At 36.6% G+C, this 18,401-nt stretch overlaps 1 protein-coding gene across 1 annotated transcript in view; it reads left to right on the top strand.

The window, feature by feature from the left end:
• LOC146375185 (uncharacterized) overlaps positions 1-6,357 on the top strand; it is a 30,567-nt gene extending 24,210 nt beyond the window's left edge. The window contains exon 4 of the mRNA XM_084949035.1: positions 1,380-6,357. Coding sequence (XP_084805161.1) covers positions 1,380-1,532 — 153 coding nt within the window. The 3' untranslated portion in view covers positions 1,533-6,357. The remainder of the gene's footprint in view (positions 1-1,379) is intronic.
• The last annotated feature ends 12,044 nt before the right edge of the window (positions 6,358-18,401 follow it).

Here is an 18,401-nt window from a genome sequence, read left to right as displayed (position 1 = left end):
ATGTGTTTGTAAAAACATCTTCTGTGCTCAGATTATATCAAACCAATCATCTTCAGTTATGTTTGGCATTTCGGCACTTGCTGTCGAGTTTCAGTCAGTGTATCGGGCATTTCCTAAGCTTAACCTTAGAGGTTTTCCTGTTTCACATCTTTGTATCTTGCTTGGTTTTCCACTACTGTATGGAAGTGCAACATTAAATTACCATTTTAATACATTCCTGTACTGAACCATTTCATTGTCACTGTAGAATACATACAGCATTAATGTTTGACATCTGCTGTGGGCTTTTCTCAAACGGTAACATGGAGTTTATCAGGCAGTATTGGGCAGTAGATGGGGCTTTTGAAGTGCTGCTAATATCAGCTGCAGCAAACTTTCAGGTTAGCTACTGTTAATTAAAAGTGTGTGCTGGAGTGAAAGGACTGTGACAGCTTTTGTTACAGTACCACATTCTTTGTTCTGGGAATGTGTATGTATGCTCTCATGTAAAGGTAGTTAATATTCTCAGAGTATGATCACCTGTATAAATTCTGCTGTCATGCAACATATAAAAAAAGATTTTAAAAAAGTCAGAACTTGAAAGATCAGAAGCTTTCATATGAACCCAAAATATAAGAAGACATATACATATAAACACGTACATTCAAAAATGCACTCACACCTGGAGATGGAGAGAGTAAAAAGAGAGTTGTGGCAGGATGTTGAGAACTATACTTACGTGCTTCCTGTAGACGTAAACATACAGTAGGTGTCTGCCCCTTTGATTTAAAACGTCAAGTGATCACAGGGTGTTTACATGAGCTTTAGATCTACATCACTGCACACTCAGAACATTTTGCGATATGGCAACACACTATGCAAATGCTAATGCAAATTCTTCATGTAGAAATAATTTTTTTTTTTTACTGTACATGTTGTTTAATAAAACAGTTTAACAGTTTTATTAAGTTTAGGCATATAAAACTGCATACAATAAATACTTTCTTGTTAATTACTTGCACAAGGATTAGCATCAAGCACCCTCACCCTAAAATACTTACCTTTTTCTCTTGATTAGACAATGATTAGTCTATAGTTCCACATCAAGAAGCTCTAAAGTGAATATTTAAGACATCTCAAACAGAGTTGTTGTTGTCAAATAACTCAGTAAGAAGCACAGTTAAGTAACACCAGACTTGTTAACCAACTCATGGAGCATTGGGTTGATTTTATATAAGCCCACATATATACAACAAGATATTCTAGTAAGAACAAGGAGTTAGCTTTTGTTTCAATAACTGTGTTTTTGTTACAGTTTAATGCAGTCACATGTGTATTCTATGAAGCATAACTGTCATTAACTAAAATATCTCTTCTTCTCTCTGTTCTTTCTGTTCCAGAGGGCACCTAGACCGGTTGTTCTCCTGCCGAACATAGTGCCTCATATCCACCAGGAGCCTGTCACCCTTATCTGTGTAGGCCTACTGCTGATACTGATTGGGCGATGGATTTGGATACAAGGCAATACAAACACCCAGGACACCCAGGTTTAAAATGAGAGTGGTAGACCTAGAAACCCGGCAGACGTAGCATTTTTTTACTAACTGTTTTTGGATCTACTTTTTTTGGGGGGAACTCATTTTTAGCCTCTACTCTCTGCTTTTCCATTTGCGAAAAAGACTCCTGTTGTCTCCTGGAACTCTAATCCTTTTTTGTGTTTGCACCAATGTTTTTCCGTCATGGCCTCAAAGATTTTGTGATGCTACCAAAGAGGCAAGATTTTGCAATTCTTTGTGGGCAGGGGCAGTCGCAATACCTTAATATGCCTCTGCAAAATGACGCCTGTGGAAATTCAAATGTGCCTTGAACAGTTTCTCGTTTACTTCGCTAGCTTTCTATACAATTTTTTTTTGTACAAAGATTATGTTCACCCCAGGTCAAAATATCTGTCAAAATGGATGACTTTGGTTTGGAATTGCACCTGCATCACATTCATTGCCATCATGCAGCAGACTCATGACCTCTGTAGGAATCAGCCGGACCAGACTTGCATCAGTATCCAACTTGTTTTTAAAAATACTTGTGGCAAATGAATTGGTTATTATGTTTTTCTTGGATCTATAATCTGGATTATTATCCCTTAAAAGGTACTTTTAAGTTACTGATATATAGCAGGAGACATCTGTATGAATCTTCATTTGTTTTCTAAACATATATAGCATAGAAATTTGTTGTCTTCTAAAACTGCAAAATTGATGTTTTATCACTGTGTTTCATGACTACTTTAACAACAATTGGTACATAATATATAGCACAACCTGATAATGAACTGAGCCCACCCAAGTAGATTTTACCATCTGCATCTTTTAGACTTTATCAAAAAACCCTTAATCATAACACAAGATGATATTGAACCAACTTCCTGCAGTAGTAGATACAAGTCTTCCAGTCTCCACTAGAGAACTCAAAAATGGGTTATACCACCAAATACTATCTGTGTCCATGGCTTCCTACAAGATGACATCAAAATGCAATAACAGTTTTCTTCTTTGGTCATTTTGTATTCAGCATTAAAGCAAAGAAAAAGAGTGTGTTAATAACCAAAATCTGAATGTGAGTGTTCCATTTTTGTTCAATAACAAAATTGGAGGAATTGTTACTAAGTTGAAATCCAGTTAGCAGAGTGGTGTTGATGAACAAAGTGAACAACAAAACTATTAAATAGTGTCATTTCATAGTGTCTTGTTTATGCATTATGCAACCTTTAAATTTAAACGAATCAACCATTACTGTCTTCCACCTTCTTCGTTAAGCATCTGGTTTTACCATTAGCAGGCAGAGTGCAATGGTTTCTTGACAAGGTCACGATATCCGTATATTAGCACAGTGATTCAGACCTGGCCAAGTCTCCATACGCTTGCCAGGTCATTAAATAGTTAGTTGAGTTTTGGACAAACACCAAACATTGAATAGTGCAAGTCAAAGACTCTTAAATAACTAAGTGATTAGCGAACAGCGGAAATAGAGGCTTCAGATTAAAAACATGTATTTGTATCTTTGAACTCTTGATGCCAATGATAACTTTTGTTGTGTTAAAATGTAAGAATTCATGATCCTTTAAAAAAATAGATATTGGGTTATGTTACGAAAAAATAAATGTTACCACTTAATCCTGATTAAATCTGAAGTAAATACAAACAACTGAGTACACTGAGAGAGGAGGCTTTTCATCCGAAAAGTTCTCTTCTTGTCTGTGTTTACAAATATCAGAATTTACTCCCATTTGAATGTTGAGGGTAAATATACATCAGTCCATTTTCTTGACTTTGAACATTGTTTGCTATCTGAATATAATGTGGTGTCAAAGGATTATGCAAAAATACATTTAACCGAAGCACTTTATAATACCAAAAGTGCATGCTTCTACTAGGAAAGTTGAAGGAATCAACTGTGCACTACAGTTTATTGGAGGTGGGAAACCAAATCAACCAATACTTCTTATGATGTGATTCATGAAAATTAGAGGAAAAAAGACACAGACGCTCTGTTTAACTGGCTTTTTTGAGAATAATCACAATATCCCTACCTCCTTTAAAGCATGGTGCACAGCCAACTCCTTGAACTTTTCTGACAAACTTTACCAAGCAAGCAGACTGACTAGGTTTGGTTGGAGTAGTAAGCATTAAACACTGTATTTCAAAGGTCCAATGTGAACACTGACCAATTATATTTGTGTACAACTCATGTTTTCCATGTTGGTTTGAATGGTACAAGTTGAATATTCCCAAATTCATTGACATAATATACGTTAACTTGATCGGTACCAATAATAATAAAATGACATTGCCTAGTGTGCATGTTTGTTTAAGCATGACACAAACAAAAATAGGGAAGTATTTTTTATGCCCCTGTGAGCAACCTTGGAGATGTACTGTGCTATTATGTGTGATACATGTGTTTGATTTAAAACTTCAGAAACAACGTAGTTCAATCACTGTTGACGACTCCCTGTGAGGTTAGCCCAAAAGTTTGTTGTAACACAGCAATAATCAAATGTACGTTTGCACAGTTGTGTCAACACCACTGAAAATCACTGATACATTAATGTGCCGGTATTTATCACTGCTACATAAGAATTTCAGCTACTCTGTCAGCTGTGTAATCTTACATTTTAATAGCTATTCATCAGCTATAAGTAATCATTTTCAAGCTTTCTCCTATGATATGATGAGATGGTTTAGGACTGGTCACTAATTGAAGGTTTTGCAGGCATTATCTAAAGATATTTAGCATTACTTGTAGTGGATAAAGTCATTAGAATAATCTGTACTTGTATTGTTAAAAATCCACTTCTGACAGCAGTGTCATATAGATTATATTTGTCATATAAACATCACCGTACACATCTGGCTTATTGGTATTATGGGCTACTAGAAACATACCACTACAAGATTAAAATAAAAAATCGCAACAAAGAGACATTAATGGCCATAAAAAATACATTAAATGATACAAAGAGATATAACATAATCACAGAAAACCACAAAGAGCTCTTACCAATGTATTGTTTATTTCCGAGAACCACATTTGTCCACTTATGTTAGCAAAACTGCCACAGCGTAACCTAAACAGAAAATGCAAAAGTTGTTTTACACTACTTTCTGTTTCTGGTTGTATTTCCTCCTTGTTCTATCTTTTCCTGTTGGAGTAATGTATTGCATACCATGTAACCTTTTCTGATTTGTCTCTGTTTGGAATTACACACGTTCCAGGTGTGTGTTCGTGTGCACCAAACCTAAGTGCTTTTGCTTTGTCTCTGCTGTGACACTGAGATCGCTGTAACTGCGTGTTGATTTTTGATATCGTGCCATGTGAAACCTACAACCTCATTTTGAAGTACTGTATTACAGCTGGAGTGTGAGAGAAGAGCATGGCAGGGAGGAAACTGAAAGATGAATTAACGGCTTATGAAACTGATATGGAAACCTGGCAATGTGCAGATTCTCCGCCTATCATTTGTAGGTGTTAGAGCACAGAAACACTTGTATTACATTCAGGGTTTTACTGACTCGCTTTAACACTGCTCAGGCTGCGTTCGCATATTGTGCTGTGCTCTTTGGGGCTTTAAGATAACAGCTATTATCTACATACAGTTATGTGAAAAAGCAAGTTGCAAATTGTTAGCTTTTTTGGCACATCTTCAGCGCCGACTGATAAAGGTGGTCGACATGACAAGAATTTTTCAGTCATGAATTTGACAAAAGCATGAACAGATGTAATGATGTGTGGAGAAAGAGAGTCACCGTTGGTCTTGGTCCCCTTCGGCAGAAATCATTTTTAGCAGGTGTTTTGTATAATTGTTATAACTGTCCTTGCTAAATGTCTAAAGTTGCAAAAGTTTTTAAGGGTTTTACTGATATTGCTGCACTTTTCTAATCCCCCCATAACTTTTAAATGGGATCATATTTGGGTTGTTGTATATGACCTTTCATGGTTAATCAAATCCATAACCCTCAACATGTTCTTTTTGAGGCATTCCTTAGTAGACTGGCATAATTTATGGCACGTTTGGGCTGCTGAAAGGTAAACATATTTGCAGATGAATCAAAGACTAGACAGGCAGGCTAGACAATAACCTAGGTGGGAAATCAACAGCAAAATTATTATCCACTATACTCCAGAATTGATATTGCATAGGCTGAGAAGTTAAAATCTCCCCTGTTTCTGTTTGTTGTCTTGAGTTTTGTTTTGTTTGGGAATAGCAAAGGCTTTTTTATGAATGAATAAATACAGTTGAGGTCCAGTGATGCATGCATGTTGATGCCAACAATTATAGGCGCTACCTTCAGAGTTTGTGATTACAACTTTTAGATTTATGAAAACTTCAGTTTGCATCAGTTTGCCTTTGTTTGGAATTTAAGGTGGCTCTAACCCCTGATTGAAATGTTCTGGTTTTTGAAGGTGTGACGAACACCTTTTCCACTCTAATTATTTACATGGAAAAATTACATAGTACATTTATCCATAGGCATTTTATGAAATGTTTAACAGATATGCCAAAAGAAGCCAGACTATTAAGACTCTTCTCATGACAGGAAAATAAGATTAAAAAAATCAGTGGAATTGTTAAAAAGATAAAACACACAGTATAGTGGACCCAGAGACATAGCGGTTTATTTTGCTTTTGCTGCAAGTGCTGTACAGAAATGCATCTCTTGGATGGAGGTTGTTTGTGCAAGAACTGAGACAAACAATCCAAATGACCCAGTAAAATTGTAGCAAATTTGTCTTTTGTTAATATTGTAACTGTACACTGAACATATTGTAATTATTGCTTCAATTTTAAATAAAGCTTTTTACATTCAATTTAATCAAAAAATCAGAGCAGTGTGATTATTTGTCAATAGAAACCATCTTTTTATTCTAATTTGCATATGTTTGGTTTTAGAAAGTTGTTTATTTAAATAGAATTTAGTTGTTAATATGAACAACTGTGAATGTGTAACCAATGTAAAGGTCAGACTTTCTGTTTGAAGCAGTCATGTGTACGTTTTCTTTTTTAAAAGAAAACAGAATCCCCCTATTTTTCCCCAGTAGCCCATTTGCAGCTGAATTTTATGCCTAAAGACTATGACTTTGAGAGATACTTGTTTGCCATACTCAGCTGAAGGCTTTTATATCACATCCACACACATCCAATATGCTCACTTTATTTGGAAGTATTAGTGAAACATCTAAGTGAAGCATATAAAATCTCTTTATGTACATCTTTCAGAAAAGAAATTATAGAAGCAAAATATATTTTATTAGCAAATATATTTTATTTTTATGAGATCTGTATTTGATCAAACATCAGTTTGTTTATTGGCATAAAATCTCAAAAAAATGAAATAAAGTTGTTTCCCTTTCCTTTTCCTTTTGTGTTTGTGTGCGTGCGTGTGTTCGTGTGCTCATCTGCAGTACACGGAAAGTACGGTGCCTTCCACAACTTGGCAAAAGCACATGCTCAGATAATTATATGTCTTCCACAGTCAGACTCACATACACAACTCATTAACACACGCACACTTGGTCACACACACAAATGGTTTCTGCACGCCTGCAGGCACACACACACACAGACACCAACACAAACACATTCATACACGTGTGTGAGTCAGAACTGTAGTCCAGCCGGGGTGGATTCCTCCATCTGTAGAGAAAGAGAGAAGTAACAGTTTTAACTCTTAGTGGTTTGAAGGTAAGAGAACAAAAGGTGTCTAAAATGACTTTCATATAGCAGGTTTGTGTTGCTCAAAGTTCAACTAAAATGAAAATGTATGACTGTTTTCTGCTACAGCATACAGATCTGCTTTGTAAACATAATTCAGTATTATACGGTGTGCACTCTTTAGAAGTTCAACATGCACTTCAGTTGCACTAATGTCCTATGTACAGGTCAATGAATTGTCGTATATTTAGTGTTTAGTCTGTTTCGTAATCAGTACTACAGTCTTTTGTTCTTTTGAGAAATTCTTTTCCCTGAATGTTTTACATAGACCAGGGGTCCCCAATCCCAGTCCACGAGGGCCAGTGTCCCTGCACGTTTTAGATCTCACCCTGGGTCAACACACCTGAATCACATGATTAGTTCATTACCAGGCCTCTGGAGAACTTAAAGACGGTTATTTATCCATTTAAATCAGCTGTGATGGATCAAGGACACATCTAAAACCTGCAGGGACACCGGCCCTCGTGGACTGGGATTGGGGAATCCTGACATAGACCCTTAAAGCCTAATCCACAACCATGACACATGTTGATTCTATTGCATCTACTATTCCCTTGCCTAAGAACACCACTGCCCCTTTCAGGATCAGGACAGGTCAGACTTAACTTATCAACAAAGTCTTGATTGTATTTTTTGTTTCTAAAAGAAGAGAATGAATTAGCTCCTCGGAGTGTAATGTGGTAAAGGAATGCTTCACTTTTTGTAATGCTGGTTTCAGTAGTTTTAACAAGGAAGTAGCATTTTGTGTATTGCACCTGACCTGATAAAAGTGCTATCAGTTACCTTCAGTATGAAGGTACAGTGTCTAAAGATAATTATTTAGGCTGCGCCAACAGTGATTCAGGACAGTCACTTTAATGGTTCAAGTAGCAACTGGTTTGTGGGAAAACAAGTGTGCTCCTGTTTTTAAAATTTGGATTATGCACCACTAAAGTCCAAGTATCAACAGCCATGATTCATTATCTCTTTATGCCTCATCTCAGTTTTATAAGGCAGGTCAGGGACTTCATTGTTACATGACGTATTCTTAAAAATGTTTGTGTAATCAAAGAACCATACTGCAATTTTGGTGCATTGCAGTCATTCAACCAACAGTTTGTTGACATTTCTTAAGTACTTAGGGCCAATTGTCAGAAATTCCTGCTAATAAGAAGCAATTTCAACAATAAAAATTTAACACTAAATTTGAAAAAGTATTTTGATTACGATTTTTGGCAACAGTGGCACTCACGCTGGGCACACTATGATTATATAGGAAGTACTTGTAAAAATGGTTTGTGGTTTGACTCCTTCAGACTACACTACCTACTGTGTAAAACACAGCAGGAACCAGGTGTGCACATAGTTTCCTCACTGCTGCTTTTCACACATACAACTAGTGTAACAGAGTTCTTTCTGTATTAGGGCCAAGAGGAGACATATTCAGGATGCTGTGGTCAGAGACCTCCAGTCTATTCTCTTCCTGTATTGAGTGCTGTTTGTGTGAAAAGTGAACCACAGGAAAAAAAATGTCCTGCATTTAAGGGGCAAGTATATAAGTGTTATCGACAAAGAGCATACATAAAAGTATTCACATATAATTGATGTAAAACTTTGGCTAGCCTATAATAAGTTTTTATATTAAGTATAGAGTACAAAATAACTACATTTCCACAAGTGCAAAACAATGTATACACTCAAGTAGAACAAAAATGGAAACTACTTGCAGTTGTCAGTATATAAAAACAGATGTTCCTGTAAATCATAACTTAAAAAGAAAAAGTGAACTTGTTAAGTCTGGTGAATTTCTGCTGAATTAGACACTCAGGTTTTCACAACAGCACCTGCATGTGTAAATAATGTACACTTATGACTCCAGCAGCACTTTTAGTGAACTTCATGTCTCTGTGCAAAATCTAGATCTTGACATGTATATGAACAAGGACATGTAAACATGTTGTTTAGTGCTTTTTTAGCAAACTAATAAAATGCTGGATTTTCTTCATTCACCAAAACAAACCTAAACTCTTGGTTGGGATGTTTTTTTTAATTTCTCTTCTATTTGGCAAAAGTTGAATCTGATAAGTTCAAAAAAATAACCTTAATATTTGAATAGAAAGTAATCTTTTAAAAACGTAAAATAAAGTATCTCATTATGTGGCCTTTACTGAGCAAAATGAAGTAGAGGGTGCAGAAAAGCCACAATGCAATGTCCCCATATAAGTATCAAGGGTCTCAGGAAGCTATAGTAGCCTTTAGTGGTGCAACATGTCAGTTAAAACAGCCACACCACTAATAATGAAAATTTTAAGTCTTCATTTGAACTGGTAGACAGAAATAAGCTATAGTAACTAAGACATTTTTCTGTGATTCTGTACATAAGTTAATGTTCTTATGGAAATGTGGGCATGGAGATGGACTTGCTTTGCCTATAGTCTCTATTTCAGGAGCTGTGATTTTTGGCACTTTCACACAGGCTTTTATTTTTTGTTTGTTTATCCATAAAAGTTGCTGCTTTATTATAATATAGATTTAAATTACACCCACTATCCTGCTGACCCTCGGCTACTATTTTATGAATCATCCCACCCCTCCACATACTATACAGATGTTTCAGAAACTGTATTATCTTCAACTATATGATAACTTTTTCTTTTTGTTGCACCACATTGTACTCACAAATTGCAAAGTACATCTGGAAAACCTTTTTAAGCATAATTTATTAATAAGAAAAAACAACAAAAACAAAATAAGAAAAGCATTTTCTGGTGTTTCTCTATTCATTTATTGTGTGTTGTCACACACACAGACACCATACATGGATGGTTAAAACATTACATACAAGAAAGCTTTCTGTAAAAGGCGATATGTCACAATAACAAATTTCCCCACAAAGACTCTGACTTCCTTGTGCCTCACAATGCACGGTACAGCTATAGCGACAAACAGATTAGCCATCTTTTCAAAACAGAACTCATAATCAGTATCTCCTAGTGGATATTCTCTTTTTACATAAGATAGCTGTACACAAAGCTTGTGGGTTCAGTCGGGATTAGTCAGTGGCAGCTAACCCTCTACATGAGTGATGATCACAGAGATATCAGAACACATCTGTTTCCTAGTTTTGACTCCTGACGCACACAACCATGTGCATGTAGGAAGAGTAAAATGCAAAAACTGATTCATGCTTGTGGCAAAATTTAACTTCATGAAAATCTGCCTGATTCTGACTGATGATACTGCTGATGAAAGTGGAATAAGTATTAAAGTACTTGTTGTTGTAATGTAATGTCACTAATATATTACACACACACACAGATATATATATATACATACATAGCTTCAGGGGCAAATACTTTGCATGCAAAACCTTTAAAGGATATGACCAGCTTTCCTCTAAATACAACAAACCTTTGGCTATAAAGAGATTCTTCTTAGTCTTTACTGTTGGGTTTTCTAGTACGACAATAACTTCTATTTTTTTTTCACTTCCATCATCAAAATGTTATCAGGCTTTGATTCTTTTTTACACCTTAGAATTTTGAGAAAATGCAAGCTTTATAGGTATTTACAACAAACCACACCTCAAACTCAAGAGAGACATGCGATGCAACACGTCGAGTTGAGATAAAAACAAAATGCAGCATTTTTAAAATTTCACACCCAGCTACAAATACTCATGAACCAAATATTAATGAGTGAAAAATACTTCTTATGTGTTAAATTTGAATTCAGTGCCAGCAGCACAAAAAATACTGCGTACATATAATTATACATACACATCATACTTTATATATTAGTCTAATAAACAATATAGGCATGAAAAGAGCATGACAAGCATGGTAAAACTGAAGATGAGCATGGGTGATTGTAAGTTAGGTCTTCAATTTTAATGATGTCTCCTGTAATCTTCTGTTACTTGAGGTCAAAACAGAGCAGAAAACATGATGAAGAGGTTTGTTTATGTGTGGTAGTCTCAGTTTGTCATAAACTGCTGAGTCCTCAAAGCAGAAGTGGGTACAACAGTGCTCTTGGGGAAAGGAAACACAATGGCCTTGCTAGTCCCAGCTGCAGACAGCTGCAGAGAAACTACATACGTAATGCTTAGAGCATTATACATCTAATGTCTTATCTTAATGTTCAGTACTTAAAAGAGATAAGCAACAATGACACAAGATGTGCTCAGCTTTGACTCTGGAATGCTTTTGAGAAATTTTATGATAAAACAATGTAAATATGCTGTGTAAAAAATTTCCACAGACAATGCCTAGAATGTATGCACATTTACTAGACTATTTAATAAATATACCAGGATATTTATTCTCATAACAACGTTAATTTTAGTTAGCGTTAGGCTGCGATGCTGCTGCTTAATGCAATAATCTTCATTTTTTTGTGATGCATCTACACACTTTAGTAACTGCAGTTGAAAAAAAATATAGAAATGACTCAGTCCTGCTTGTAATACACGATGTCATTGAGCAAGATTTCCAACAATCTGAACTCTAGCCAGCTGATGAATGCATTAACATTAAACATTAATTTTCATGTTCGGTCTGGTTTTGCTTTCCATTATCTCTGGAAGGAAATATCTAGTTATCTATCTGCTAAAGCTTCTGCTGTTCAGAGGTTAAGTATTCCTTGTTGCTTGGCAGCATTAGCATAAAGGTTTCATCAAAGCCTTTTCTGTCTGAAGGAGAACAGTAAAGCTGCTGTTCTCCCACAGAGCTAGGGAAGAGAACTGCAGATGTAAGTTTGGTTAAGCCCTATTCACACAGGCCTAGAGAGCAGTCGGTGACCTCCTGGCAACTATTGGTCACAAGAGAAAAATGTGTATTCCCTGACAACAACCACCTATCAAATTAATATTTTCATTTTAGTTTTTCAATAATTGCTGGAAGTGGTAAGGGATTAGGGTTCCTGGGAAGTCACTAGGCCTATATGACCGCTGTTTTGTTTAGCAAATTCTAATGAATATTCCTATGGTGCCTACTAGCATAGCATGTTTTGTTTTGTGTGTTTGAAATAATTTATTTTAACCTTAAGTTTATGTTTGCCTGAATGGTTTTCAAGAATCGCAGCAAAATGCATGGTGAGTGCAATTAGAATTATGCATTAGTCACAAGAACAGGACAAGAAGACTTGAATTTGTCTTTAATCCTGTTTGTATATGCATCCAATCCAATATGCACACAATCAATCGCGTATTTGCTTGTGACTTTGACATGTCGGATACAAAATTTAGAAAGAAATGGGCATATGACTTTTGATTTGCGGTTGTATTTGCCATATGGGAAAAAGAAATATAAGAAGAATACACTGCTACACTGGTTAGTCATATCTAGCATCAGGACAGAAATTCAGAGAGAACAAAAGGAAGATTTTTTTTCATCTCTGTAAGGGTGAGTGAGGGCAAGTCCACTTTAAGGAAGTTGTTCTCTTGGGCCCCATCAATATGCACACGGTATCAGTGGAAATACCCCACAGTGTGCACAACATTCAAGAGAAGAATTTGGCTAAAAACTGAGTTGTAGGGAAGCTGTTGTTTCCTGTTATATTCTATTCATGGCATGTTTCCTTGTGCAGTTTTACTTTTTAACATCATATTCATGTTTCCTCATTAAAATGTAGAGTGCTTCCTATTATACACGCTCTCCCTTTGATGACTGCAGAAAAAAAAAGACTTTGCTCTTCAGAAGGATGTGGCTTTCTAAGAGAATCTCTTGCTGTCTCAGTGTATGTCTACGCACATACAGCATATGAGCTGTTTTAGTCATGTATCAAAGCATCTTTACATGTGAGCAGCGCAGTGTCAGGCACACTGTTGCAGCTCTTTGGCTCAGTGTTACATCAGCTTCACTGAGGCAGATATGCCACTCTAGAATAGTCCAAGCCAGCATGTACCACCAGATTCACTGAGGCAAATCAAGCTAGCCACTCCAGAGTCAAACTCACAAATCCAAGCTAAAGAGGGGACAAACCACAAGTGAACCCAAGTGAAGGAAATAAAACCAACTTAAACAACCCACAGCAAAGAAAAACAGTGACATGCAAGAGGGCAAACAGAAACATGCAGTTGGTACGCATGAGTGATAATGCTGGGTAATGAGCCTAATTACAAGAGTCTGACATACTCCAGCCCAGGACAAAACATGTCAGAGTAAATCAAACCAAAAGCAGCCCCGGCGAGTCCACAAACAGGATCCAGATCAAAACACCCAAATCAAACAAAGGCTACACAACCTGGACACAAAAAAACCCATGGAAATACAGGCAGACCAAATAGATCATATCAGTTACCAAATCAACTAGCCTGCAGCTAGCTAGCCAATCAGCCAAAACACTCTGTAATGGTTTAGATTTTCTGCTGTGCTTTGTTTCCTGTTTTTATTTTGTAACAACTCCCTTGAGTTTCTTATTGTTTACCCTTCTGCTGTGTCCGTTGTGCATTCTTGGTACAAAGCTTAAAGTAGATTAAGTGAGGATATTCTTACTATTCTGGCAGAATTTTTTGTGGAAGACGTGGAAATTGAGAGTTAGCCTGCTTCAGACCAGACAAACAATCGTTTTTTGTTCTCAGGCCTGCACTATAAAGCAGGCTTTCACCATATCCAGGTTGCTTCAGAGTTAACTGAGTGCTTTTTGTTGGTTCATTTTATATTGGGGTAAGTCACCAGAGTAACTTCTGTTGCAAACCTAACCTGCTCTGGAGATTAGATTCCAGATTATTAAATACATTCCTACTATACAGTTCTATGGAAAAGAGCATTGCCACTCCTGGAAGATTCCTCAGACCTCTGTGCATAAATAGCTGGTTCCTACAAGGTTTTTCAATAGTATCTAAAGTCATGCATATCCATTATCTTCGGGCCCTCAGGCGCCACTGCATTAAGACTAGGCGTGATCCTGTCATGGAAATCAGTACATGGGTTTAGGAACACTTTCAGAAATGAGTGTCTGTGAACACAGTTTGTGTCCACAAATATAGGTTAAAGCTCCGTCATGCAAAGAAAGGGCTAGATGTTGACATGATCCAGAAACTGTGCAGTCATCTCAGCAGCATAATACAGCAAAATGGATAACTGGTCAGATTAATCAAATTTGAAATTCTTTTTGGAAAGCATAGACACATCATCAAACTTAAGAGGAGAGGGTCAATCCAGCTTATTATCAGGCCTCAGTTTAAGAACCTTCATATATGATGGTATGGGGTACATTACTACCTGTGCAACTGGCAGCTTGTACATCTGAAAAGGAATCACAGAAAGGCACAATTCTGAAAGGTATAGACAGGCTTTACAGCAAAACAGATTACTCCTTTTTAGGGAAGGCCTTGCATTTTTCAGCAAGACAATGCTAAACCTCATACTGTATCTAAGGTGCACCCCGAAAGCATTCACAGCAATTCATTTCTTACAGAATTTCTCAAGATCCCCATACGCTTATTCTAAAATGTATTAAACTAAAACATAAAACAGGTATGTTTGAAATTCTTCAAAATTAATTTTAAAAAAAAAACATATAAATCAGTATTCACAACCTTTGCTTCATACTTTGTTGAAGCACCTCTGGCAGCAATTACAGCCTCGAGTCTCATCAATCCAGAATTGGATTCAAGTTTGGACTCTGGCTGGGCCACTCAAGGATATTCACAGAGTGGTCCCGAAGCCACTTCTTTGCTAAGTTGACTGTGTGCCTAGTATCGTTGCCCTGTTGGAAGATGAACCTTCTCCCCAGTCCAAGGTTCAGAGCGCTCTGGAGGAGGCAATCATCAAGGACGTTTGTTTACATTGGTGCATTCATCTTTCCCTCAACCCTAACTAGTGTGCAAGATCCTGCTGCTGAAAAACATCCCAGCAGCCTGATGCTGCCACCATCGTGGCCATCGTGCTTCACTGTAGGGATGGTGTTTAAGCTTTATCAATATAGCAGGTCTTTTCCAGTCATACTGAACAAAGCACTTAAAGTGCTCACACTCATAGCAGTGCTCTGTCTGTCTTTCAGACTGTATATTATGTTTGGCATTCATATTTTCCCCATATTTTATTTTAATCTCTTTGTAAAAAGTTTAAAAAAAATGAGCAGCTCTGTAGTCAGTATACTTACTGATAATTGACTTTGGTCAAATGCTGCCGGTACCACCCCTTTTATATGAACAGACTTGTTGCTGGATTGGGAAAACCTGGGTTATCTTATCAAGTTCATTGCCAGCTTCATGTGACTGCATATACTGATTGCTGATGTCAGGGTACGCAAATAAGAAAGATACCCTGGGTATGTTAAACCCATTTAATAGGGGTTGATCTACTTTTTTTTTTTTTTTTAGGGGGGAGGGGGTCTTCTTGTTTTTTCATGTTCATTTGCAATTATACTCTTTTTGGTTTTTTAATCAGCCCACATTAAATACCAAACATACTTCAAACCTGTTATTATAACATTGTGACTATTGTTATTTTATTATTTTATATAATTATTGCTTTTGTGGAGATCATTACAACAAATAGTCTAAAAGCGTCTGGACTTCTTTAAGTTGCTTGAAGATGTTTCACCTCTCATCCGAAGTGAACTGAAGATGAGAGGTGAAACGTCTTCAAGCAACTTAAAGAAGTCCAGACGCTTTTCATCCCAAGCTCCTTAGACTACGATGACCTGGATCACTGAGAATCTTCACAGACATGACAACAAATACTTAATAAAACAAATATCTGGCCTACAAAGTGAATTGATTTTCAGTATTTAGATCATGGCCTGCTGGGAGCTCAACAACAGAAAGATTAATGGTTTCCACTGTTGCTTCCTATCAAGCAGGTTCTGGGTTTGATTCCATGCAGGGTCTTTCAGTGTAGAGTTCACAGTTCTTCTTGCTTAGGTTAAAGCTGTGCAGCAGGAAATCTCTTTAGGACTTCTGCAGCACTAAAACTTAAAAAAAAAAAAAAACAAATACATGAAAATACATAAATATATAAATACAAATCAAAATAAATAAAGAGTCAAGTGTAATTCACAGATTTATGGTAAATTCAATAGAATAAAGCAAATATAAGGCTTCCAAATGAAAAAAGATGTACAGATTGTACAAATATGACCAACATTTTATTAATCCATTTTGGACTAATAAATAGCATGCCTCTAGTCAAAACCTCTCCCCCTGTTTCCTCCATTTTCCCTTTCCTTTTGTCACTTGTTTTCTTTTCGTTTCATGTGTGAGTCACAGGAGAGCCACGCCCTTCTCCGTCTGAGTGCCTGTCAGCACAAACACCTGTGGCTTATCGCCTCATTACCAGCAGAATATCCATTCCTGCTCGCCATTCTCATATTCTCGGTTTTCATATGGTTGTGTTAATTACTGTGGTAGAGACACTTAGTCCTTTGTGCTTTGTTTTGCTACATTTGCATGCAGTGTTTTCACCTGTATGGATTCTTTTCTGTTGTGCTTAGATTGCTAACCTTTACCCCTCCAAACATACCACTTGTCATTGTGGCCACGGAGCTCAATCTTTGCCTTTACTAACCATAAATTTTTCTCCAGAAGACATTTGAATTGTCCTGCAGCTGTACATTTCAGTTGAACTTAAAGGTGAAGTGAATAAGTAATATACCACTTTGTACAGAAAAAGAAGAAAATTAAAAAGTGAATAAAAAAAGACCACGGCAGAGATAATTTCATGCTGTTCTATATATAACAACCATGATTACTGCAGCTTGTTTGTATTCAGTGCCAAGTACAGTATATTGTGCAATAGCTATTATGGTAATCTATGTCTACTAAAACCTGCAAGGCTGATATAAATGTCTGTGCATATTAAAGAAAATTCTGTGGACTTTGGACTTAGAAAATATTGAATGATGGGAATGATGAACTCATGTTGTGAATTTGATGTTTTCAAGGGTAAAGTTTACAGGAAAAACAAACACTAACTAGAAATGACTCAAAGCACTCATCATACCATTTATATATCCACTGAAATATACGCAAGTTGACTGCTATATTTGTTTGCATAACACACATAGGCACACACACACACACACACACACACACACACACACACACACACACACATACATACACACACACATATACATATATATATATATATATATATATATATATATATATATATATATATATATATATATATGTGTATATACATGATAAGATAGGTTTAGGGAGTGTCACTGACACTTTATATGGATAAATAAAGAATTACAAAAATTCTATCATTAGTTGTGGCTGGGAGACTAAATCTGCATTTATCAGATTTGCCCTTTATGAGTGACAAACACAGAGACCTGTGTGACAAGGCACAAGAGAAAGGACATTTTCTTCACAGTCTAATAGTAGGTATTGTTTATGTCGCTATATTTGTTACTTACTGTAACAGGTAACAAACTGAAGTGAGTTATTGGAAATGATAAATTCTTTCTGACAGATGCACTTCCTGTACTGGCTCTCTTGCTCATTTTTAACTTCCTGTTTACAGCTCCAACATCCCACAAACCCCTGCTCCTCTAATATAGGAAATGCTAGACAGAGGCCCTCACACAGGCCCAAAGTCTGCAGCTACCTGAGTGTGACTAAGCCATTTAGAGATTATTGTAATTTCATTTCTGCTTTACTGTGAAGTTTGTGACGCACGCGAGTGGGTTTAAAAGGCCAACAATAGGTATACTTGCATGTCTGTAGTTCAGTATTTGCAATATTTTGCTAAAAACTACTGTCAGTGCAGCACCATTCTCATATAACACTTTTCGGAAGAAGAAACAACACTATTTATTTTCCATTTGTTGCACTTTTAGTCTCCTTTGTACTTGTATGGGGTCCTTGATTTGGATCTTATTACTGCCAAAAAGTCCCCCACTTCCCTTACTTTTTATGAAAGAGGAATACTTTTGTGAATGTGGAATCCTTCTGTTTTGACAGAAACAAACAGGAAATTTGCACTTTGGTAAGATTATAGTTTTACTTACCACTACAATTGTTTTGCATCACTATTTGCTCTCACGCCATATCAGTCTGTGCAAAACTGCTTTTACTTGCCAATGCGACGCATTACAAATGCTTCCTGTGCAGGGGACTTGGACTAATGACTGACATGTACAGTTTTCACACATTTATATGCACAAAAGAATCATAGCTATAAGGTTGGATTTCCAGCTACACCTTGGAATCCAA

This window comes from Perissodus microlepis, chromosome 13 (genome assembly GCF_051167445.1).
Source record: "Perissodus microlepis isolate ML-2025 ecotype Zambia chromosome 13, ASM5116744v1, whole genome shotgun sequence".
Lineage (NCBI taxonomy): Eukaryota > Metazoa > Chordata > Actinopteri > Cichliformes > Cichlidae > Perissodus > Perissodus microlepis.
Note: the sequence above shows the minus strand (reverse complement) of the source record. Positions and strands in the feature narration are given on the sequence as shown.